At 39.6% G+C, this 9,931-nt stretch overlaps 1 protein-coding gene across 1 annotated transcript in view; it reads right to left on the bottom strand.

The window, feature by feature from the left end:
• Nucleotides 1-9,931, bottom strand: part of LOC101852851 (tyrosine-protein phosphatase 99A) — a gene marked incomplete in the record, with an annotated part of 96,206 nt that extends 86,275 nt beyond the window's left edge. The window contains 2 exon segments of the mRNA XM_013082782.2: nt 3,306-3,414; nt 9,763-9,931. Of these exon segments, the coding sequence (XP_012938236.1) occupies nt 3,306-3,360 (55 nt within the window).

Genomic DNA, 9,931 nt, shown 5'->3' on the forward strand with positions numbered 1-9,931 from the left:
GACAGACAGACAGACAGACAGACAGACAGACAGACAGACAGACAGACAGACAGACTGACAGACACACACAGACAGAGCGAGAGAAAGAGAGAGAGAGAGAGAGAGAGAGAGAGACAGAGTGAGAGAGAGTGAGAGAGAGAGACAGAGAGAGACAGAGAGAGAGAGAGACAATATATATATGAGAAAGGGGGAGTGAGTGGGGAAAGTGGGGGTTCCCTGCTCCAGTCTGTGTTTTGTTCTTGCATTTATTAGTTGGGTTTTTTTTGTAGCGGTAAAGAGAAGCCCATGGACACAATGACGGTCATTCAGTTCGGGGGGGATAGAATTTTGACATAAATCAAGTTCTCAACCACGATACGAAGGAAGGGATTACACAACTCCTCCTTTGGGGGGGGGGGGAGCAGACAAAGACAACAAAGCAAGAGGGGAGGGGGATAGAACCCACCAGTGCCGCCCTCCAACTGCTCGTTTGAGGAGATGCTGGAAAACGAGTCAGCATGAGGCAGTGCTTTTATGCCTGTGAAAGCTTGTACATGTCGCAAGACAGATATATGCTCGACAAAAATTACCATCCTCGTGTGGGAAAACAGAAGTCATGTATTTTGCGTGAAACGGCGTAAAACTAATCTCTATACGGTGAGCGAATGAATAGACCAGTCCAATAAAGGCACTTTCTTTTTCTTCTTTTAATAAAAAAAACTGGGGGTGGGGGGTGGGGGGTGGACGGAGTACCGCAACATTTGGCACTGTGGTTTTAAGCATAATATTAATGTGTATTGTGAGCTTTTTGCTGGGTTAGTTTTAGTAAGAGTTTTACGGCACTGCAACACAATAAGGTCATATAAGTGCCGAAGATTAGAGGTGTTACCAGAGAGTAACAAACGCAAAAAAAGAAGGAGGAGAGACGAGGATGATAGATGTTTGATAGGAAAGAAAGAGCAAACCACACCAGAGCACCCACCAACCACCCACAGCTGAGTTAACAGCGAGTGCTACAGCAACCACGGATAACGTCAGGAATTTTTGTTTAGTTTTAGTAACAAACAAACAACAAAAAAAGGATCACGACGACAGATGTTTGATAAGAAAAAAAAGGAGCAAACCACACCAGAGTACCCTCCAACTACCCGCTAATAATACTGTGAGCTATAGCTGGGTTTAAAACAGCGATATCATAAATAACTATATCAACGACGAAACGCATCGCCTGGAGTAGATGAAGACAAAAAAGCAAAAGAGGAGCTGAAAAGTAGGAAACCGCGGCTGTTTTAGTAACAGTTTTACGGCACTTACCATATTGGTCACATACAATATAATATTATGTAAGAGCCAAAGATTAAATGTATACAAACAAAAGAAAGAGGAGAGATAAATAATAATATGGAGGATCGATGGTTGAAATGAAAGAAGGAGCATCCACCAACCACCGACAGACAACAGAGTAGCGATCACCAAACACCAGCTTTGGTTTTATATTTTTTTAATATAAAAAAAAAATTAAAAACAGGAAGGGGCACACAGTCACCACAGTCAGAACAACGATGAATAATTATGACGAGGACAAAGACGTTTATTTGTTTGGATCAACAACGGTCATCAAGTACTCGAAGGGAGCGAGACGCAGAAACAACAGAGGGGAGGAAAAGGAAAAGGACCCACAGGCTATGACCATTCCACCCTCTTAACAAACGAAAAACAAAAACAACAACAACGAAAAAACACCAACTACCCACGAGAGTGGGAATGTTTGGGGAAATTCTCGAAGAGAAAACCAGGGAAAGAGGAAAAAGCGAGTGTATGTTGTGTAATGGGCGTGGTGTGCGCGCGCGTGTGCGAGTGTGTGTGGTGTGTGTGTGTGTGTGTGTGTGTGTGTGTGTGTGTGTGTGTGTGTGTGTGTGTGTGTGTGAATGTGTGTGTGTGAATGTGTGTGTGAGTGTGTGTAAAAGAAGGGAGCCAGGGGGCTCAAAGAAACATGTCTACAACATTTAATCTTCACAGCGTCCTGCATTCAAAAGACGCGAGCTCCGAGCCGGAAAAACTTTTATGATTGTCCTCTTGGGGCCTCGAGTGTTTACCCCTGTGCTCGAAACACGGGTCAGCGGCGAGGTGAACTGACCTGAACACTTATAAATAATGACCGGCTGCTTGAACACTGAACAGAGAGCTTCATGAACTGTGGTGCTGTGCTTCTTCGACAACGCTCAGCAGAGGCAAGGCGGGGGAAGGGGTTCTCGTTTTAGTACATGATAGTTACATAATCAGTTTTCTTTGTCTTGTATTTGTGCGCGTGAGGGGGGGGGGGAGTCTTTTTCTTTTTTGTTAGTATGGTGATCTAGACATGGATATTTAATTCGGGAGGGGGGTGTCTACTTCTGTTGGTGGTTTTAACTTTTAACAGAACATAAAATTGGTTTGTTATCATTCTTTTCTCAGGCAATGGACGACATAATCATACAGAGCAGCAAGAACACGACTTTCGAATTCTAGTGTATCATGAGCATTCATGCGAAAAGTAAAAAAAAAATAATAAAAGAAGAGAAAGAAAAACCTGATACAAAAACTAAAACAAAAATCAACTAGCCAAAGCGAAGAAACACTTGGTTTGGAACAGAAAAAATGGGAGGACACAACATCGGAATGTAACGGTCTGAAACACGAAAGACAGAGGCAGTATGACAGCTGAAATGGAAGCACACAAAAGATATTATTAAAGGAAGAGATTCCATCCGAGTTCCCAGTGCACAACAAATACGGGACGGGAAGACAGCACAAACACCAGCACACAGCAACAAAGGCCCAAAAGAAGAGTAAGAGAAAGAACAGGGAGATGGAAATGACTGACATAATATTTCAAACTAAAAAAGCTAAAAACGTTTCGCTCCATACCATCAAGCTAGGGGGTCGGCTGTCCTTGATCATTTTGTGAGAGTGAGTTTAAAAAGAAAAAAAAATCAGCCTTTCTCAAGCATCTAGTTTTTGCACGTTCATCACAATTTTTTGTTGTTGTTGCAGGATCAAGGCATTTGAACCCCCCCCCCCCCCCCCCCAAAGGCAAGTAATTTTCATCTAATAAACTCAATTTGCAAAGGTTACAAAACTTAATATCCATGAAAACAATAGTTTTACAGTATTCATTACACCAATAGGGTTTTTTTTTTTTTCTATTAAAAAAAAAAAAAAAGAAATTTACATGCTTATACTCTAGAGAGATATATATATATAGATATATACATATATATCTATATATATATTAAGAGCAAAAAACACATGTAGTTATCTTGTGGGGTTTTTTTTTATCAACTTACCACAGCACAACACTGTCACAAGAACACAGCAGCCACTGAATTTCATAATATCCATAACTTGGGAAGGGGGGAAATATTTCACAATATGTCACAACACACACACATCCACCTGCAGAGGAAAAAAAAAAGAAAATCAGGTACTGTGCAACATGAGGTACCTCCTTTAGAATATAGATACAAAAACTGACTTTTAACAGATTAAACACTACAAAAGTTTAAAACATTTTATAACTTCAGACATTTTTTAACACATTTCTCAAACGAAAACATTAAATAAGACAAACCGTTATCAAACAGTGGTAAGTCTTCTGAAAATAGCAGCACGATACAAATAATTTTTAATATACCATATGTGTCAATGACATATTTAAATTTTGAATTTCTGCTCCATTCTTTAAACATCACACCATTTACTCTCCAAACATAAAAATTGCACATTAACACACACAAAAATCAAATATATATTACTTCACATTCATTGGGTAACAGGGGGGGGAGGGAATATAGTAGCATTAACTCTATAAAAAGGTGTGTGGGTCCACCTAATTTTGTGTGTGAGTTCAGGTTACACGATGGAATGAATTATTTCTACTATAGAGTTACATTTCCTCAAGCAAAAACCAAACATGTACTATAAGTATTTATATAACCTATATCTGGCACACAGGCAGAACTCTTAATAGGGAATGACACTGAAATTTTGGGGTTTACGGTCAAAGATCATAAGGGTGGGGGTAAAACCAGAACAGCCCTAACCAGAACTTCAAACTAATCCATCTATTATGAATAATTTATCTATCCTTTCCAAGATGCAATTCTTTTTAAAAATTGCTAGTATATCATGCTGATGAGAAATCATTGTTCAGTTGTGTAACCACTTCATGCGGAAACACACGTTCCTCTTTTTGAGTGCTTGTGAGCATGGGAATAAGGTGCATGCTTTTGTAAGAATGTGAAAATGTGCGTGCATCATGGATATTTGAGAAGGTAGCATTTCAAAATGGTTCTGGTGTACCAACATAAAGATTTGTTGACATGACCTGTAAACTTGAGGTAACATCTCTGTAATTTGTAGGCGAGGACCTACCGCCAACTAGGCAGATTTATAACATTTGTTGGTCCCCAAATTCTTTTCTTATCGGCGATCACGGTTCTGCATTCGTTCTTTTTCTCGTATGGTCTGAAAAAAGCTACATTATTTTGATAGCTCCCAGACATCCAACTGTTTAGGATCAGCAACAAAAAAGCTAGTTAACCAAAAAACAAAACAACAGCAAAAACCCCTTCTCACACCCCTCGACCCTCCTTTTTCAAAAGAAAACAAAAACCCTTTTTAATTTGCCTTACGGCAGTTCTAAGCCTGAGTTCAGGCCGGTTTCGGACCTAGAAAGGGAATGGTTCGCTTTCTTCATTTCAATAAGTCCTGCCTAAGATGATCATCTGTGTTATACCGCCACTTTTCTCCTTGACAATGGATGGCCGTTTTACAGAACTGTCCTGTAAACCAAAAAATTATTTTGCTACTATTTGTATTTATGACCCCAGTCAAAATTTTCTGAGACAGCCACTCCTAAGACAGTCTAAAAAAATGAGCGGAAGGAGGAAGTGGTTGTTTGAACAGGCGATTGTTTTAGACAGGTGACCATTTGAGGAGGTTTGAATATATATATAATATATATATTCTCGTAATCTTTAACAGTCTTGAATCTAATCTTGGAACCTTCTAATAAATAACAATAAAAATAGTTCACCCATCGATGTCTGAAGATGTTCAATACTTTTCCAGAGGAACATTTTTTTTAAAGGAAAGTGAAAGAATACTAGTAATACAATGACTTCTTGTGGGTTCTGATTTGGCACCCTGTGCTGACTCAGAAAACTGATACACTACAGACGTCAGTGAATAAGCACTTGCAGACGATAACTTTATAACTTTAAAAGAAGATAACCCAAAGAAAATTAGATGTGTAGCTACATGCCAAGAAATATAAAGGAACAAATGCTGGAGTGGAGGGTTGTAATCTTTCCAATACAAATACCCAGAAAACACACAAGTAACCAAATAAAAGTAAGTGTCTGGTACCTCCTCTAACCTTACTGTTCTAAGACTACTTACAATCACATTTCAACAAATGTTAAAATGTCAGTTTGACAGTTCTAAAAAACAAAAGAAAGCTTTGCGTGCAATAAGGCATGAGCCTTCAACGCAGGAAAATTATTAATTTCATATTGGAAATAGTTTCGAAGAACAAGCAAAAACCTGGTTCCGAAAAATAGTTTCGAAAAACAAGCAAAAACCTGCAGCGTATGAAAGGAAACAGTCTAAGTCACTTGTATTGGACGCTCCCTGCATCAGATGCGGAACAGCATCATTACCACCAGACACTCTGGCCATCCAGTAGGGTTTATACAGTTAAAAGCATTAAATTTATTATTTCATTAAATTAATCATTAATATCCATTTGTTTGTAATCTGGCTAGGGTACACTCCCACAAGAGCTTCTACTCAGGCCTGTTTATCTTTCTGAAACTTTCTAGGCCTCGAAACTAGATCAATGATTTATAATGTCTGTCGGTCTTGTTCTAGACCTAGGCCATAGATCTAAGAACCTAGGTCTACCCTGAGCCAAGAGGGCGCTGAAACTTGTACCCTTTATAAACTGAAATTTCTGTCAGGGTGGTTGGGATGGCAAAATGATACCAACCGCTTTGAATTCTAAAAGCTCAGTTCAATCAATATCAAAGGAAGTTACCATCCCTATCCCATCATATACCATAGTGTACCCCTTTATTTTTCATACCACAATCTTCTGAGGTAGTAGAGAATGAAAATGGTTTCAATATCAACTCTTCTCATTTCTTAAATGAATTGGCAGGGTTAAATCAATGGTAATTTTTAAAAAGAAGCCATCAAAATTATATATATATATATGTTAAAATTTCTGATTGACAAGAACTCACACGTGTGATAACCGTACGTAGCTGACGTAAGAATAATTTTAAGAGAAATATAAAATGGGAGTGTATACAGACCTGGTAACCGAGAACAAAGTCACGAAGTATGCAGACCTGGTAGGGGAAATCTTTTGCGATTTCGGAAAATTTCAGCGCCCTCTTGGCTCAGGGTAGACCTAGGTTCTTAGATCTATGGCCTAGGTCTAGAACAAGACCGACAGACATTATAAATCATTGATCTAGTTTCGAGGCCTAGATCAAAATGAAGAGTGCGGATGCCTTTTCGCCAAACGGTCATTTTTTCCTCCGTTTTGGAGTTGGGGGGAATCATAATTTGAAGAAAAGAACAATGTCATAATTTCAATCGAGCAGTCACCTTCTCTATTTCTCTGTCTCTCTCCCTCTCTCCCCTCTTTTTCTGCCTGCCTGCCTGCCTGCCTACCTCTGTCTCTCTTTCTGTCTCTCTTTCTCTCTTCTCCCCTCTGTGTATCCTCTCTCTTCTCCCCTCTGTGTATCGCTCGCCTTCTCTTTCTCCTTGTTTGTCTCTGTCTTTCTTTCTTCCCACCTAGATCTATTTTCGGCAGGTCGATGTTTCGCTGCAATTACGTCACAGCGTATACCTATGGATAATAAGAATGATCGTTTCACCGCAGATTGAATTCGATTACAACTTTATTTAACTTAGTACGTTGCGAGTATGCCCCTGCTCACCAACTAGGACGTAGAAGTAGGACTTTGAGCGGGACGGGTTTATATAATGAATGTGTTTCATGTCTTTGTCTGTCGTGCATCTCGCCTTGCATGTTTCAGTTGCACATTTCCACCTTTTGCTGTTTTGCTGATTCTTGTCCCAACGAAACGTGAATCCTGAAACCGTAACAGCTTGGTGTCCCCTTTTCATAACGCACATACAAGTAGTTAGTTCTTCCTCCATGCCGACCAAGAGTGATTCTACTTGCCAAAAATAGGAGAATTTATAGTGGTTTCAACACAGCAACACACTACACACTTACTAAAACTTTTGTTCAAACTGGACGGCCATTCTTCATGTGAAAGAGTGGGAATGAGCAAGAACGAGACTGGTACACAATAAAGAGAGAAGGGGAGAGATTGAGTCGTAACAACAGTTCACCCCTCTCGAGTTCTCATTGACACGGTAGGCACGTTTACAAATTAATTTGGTTTCAGAGGCATTCACAAAATAATCGATCTTTTATCTTCTGTGTAAATAACGTATTCCGACATGATTTGCAGTCCTCGAATCATTCGTGGGGAACGCTGACCAAGATGGCCCAAAACAGACAGAGCTGGAGATCCTTTGTTGCTGCCCTAAACACCAGATGGCGTAATGGGTAGTAAGTAAGTAAGTAAGTAATATGATGTGCGCCAAAACGATTTTCAGACTTCAACAGGTAGTCGTTGCGTCATTCGCGGTGAAACCTAACGCGACCCTATTTTCCACTCTCTATCTTTCTCTCGTTCCTTCCTGTGAATTGGGGTATGTGATATACATTTTGCTAGCTCTTCCCCCTGTTCTCTCTATCTCTCTCCCTCTCTTTCTCTCTCTCAAACACACACACACACACACACACACTAACTACCGGGTCTGAGCGCTGAAACTTTCTGAAATCACAAAAGATTTCCCCTACCGGGTCTGTATACTTCGTGACTTTATTCCCAGTTACAGGGTCTGTATACACTTCGATATAAAATAGGCTTACAATACAATCATTTTGGTACGAAATCTTACCAAATAATATCCTTCACCCTCTATGCTCTTAAATTTGCCTCACACACTCACAAATTGTCCATTGAAACAATCCAAGGTCCAGTCTGATGTCATTGTCAATTTTTATAGGAAGTGCCTATTTGCAATGCCGCATTGCGATTAGCGCCAGTGCTAAATAAAACGCAGTGTGTTAAATATCAAGCTTAATCTATCTTTCGTTGCTGAAAGTTCTGATGGCCGAATGGACAGCGCGTCTGCGTTTGAAGTCAAACCATTACTTTATATTATGAGCGTAGGAGAACAATCCTCGTCCTGGAAGTTTTGTTTTTCTTTTCCTTCTTCCCGACTGACCAACAATTTTTCCCCATAATGATAAAATTTTATAACTCGTTGCTTTGTAGTTTTTTATATAGTGATGAAGCATGCACATTCTGGTTTTGTCACTAAGGGAAACTTCTACAAAGAAGGCCTCCTATACTTTTCCTTTCAACAATTTAGGCCTGGTTAAAGTTCAATATTTTTTTTTTTTTAGGCTCAGGAGAAGGAAAAAAAACCTTCCGGGACCATGACTCGATGCCACGCTTGGAAGCACTGAACATTAGAGAACGCAGACAGCTTGTTGTATACGTTCTCTAGGCCTAACGTTAGAGAATGTAGACACTACCCCTTGCTAATTAAAACGCCGAAGCCTAGATCAGGCGATGTCATGTCAAAATATAAAGTGCACGCAGAGATAATATTTTTAGGTATTGTATGACGACACTGCTGACAGGAAATAGTGCTTACCGAGTTGTACCGTCTTGTTATTTACATGTATCCAAGCGTCTTTTGACGTACTAGCTCAAAAAACTCAAACTCATGATTTTATGAGAGATGAACAAGACTACTTTTGCGCAACTAATTTGTGCAAACAATGTCAGAAGCAATTGTTGGATCTAGATCCTGGCTAGATCTACCCAATATTGATCGGAATAAGACAACATCATAAAAAAGGAGTCAAATCCTAGGAGGTAATCAAGCAACTGAGAAAAGCTTCCACAATTCAGGCAGAACTACAATATTTTTATGTAAACGGTGGCTACTAGTAGGCCTACTGGCATTTCAAATAGCATGATAGCTATTCAGAACGCTGCACTTCAAATAGCAGGGGAGCCATTCAGAATGCTGCGTTTTTATAGGCCAAAATTATATTCTAATTTAGTCTATAAAAAAGTAGTCAACAAAAGTAGATCTATATAGACTTCCCAAATTTCAGTCATTTTGAGAGGGAAAGTGGAAGAAAGAGTGGGTAGAGTAGAATAAGAAGGGTAAAGTAAGGCCAAGGATCAGTGTCAGAGGGGAATTGTGTGGGGAAGAAAAGGGGGAATTGTGAATTGTGTGGGAAGAACAAGTGGAATATTATGCTGCAAACCAACCAACCCTGACTTGACCACTCCTAAACAATCATTTTGACCCTAAAATTAAAATTCAAACATGACAAAACGAGCACTAATACCGTAAATCTCAAAACGCTATCAGTATTAAATTTCATTTTTAGTTCTTAACCGTCCATCAGCAGAGGGCAGTTCCACTACTGCCAGTGAGACAGTGCATTCTTCATCTGCATCGGCACTGGCATTGGCATTGGTATGGCCGGGGCCGGGGAAATTGGAGTTGGAGGAGAACAGTGGTTATTCATAAAGAAACCTCAACTGCTATTTGGTACAACTAGATGATCTATATGATCAAATCATTAACTGATATCAAAGAAGACAAAAATATGCATTAACTTACCTTAATAAATCTATTACATTGCTGAGCGATCTAAAGGAGTGTCAAACAATAAAGAGAGTTCATAATGAAATCGACTGGCAGCCATTTTTAACTGTTGGGTTAGTTCCGGTCACGTGACTTTTTTGTTTATTATGCCAGTACTTCCTGGAGTTGTCTGCTAGGCCCATCC

Source organism: Aplysia californica, unplaced genomic scaffold, assembly GCF_000002075.1.
Source record: "Aplysia californica isolate F4 #8 unplaced genomic scaffold, AplCal3.0 scaffold00194, whole genome shotgun sequence".
In the NCBI taxonomy this organism is placed as follows: Eukaryota; Metazoa; Mollusca; class Gastropoda; order Aplysiida; family Aplysiidae; genus Aplysia; species Aplysia californica.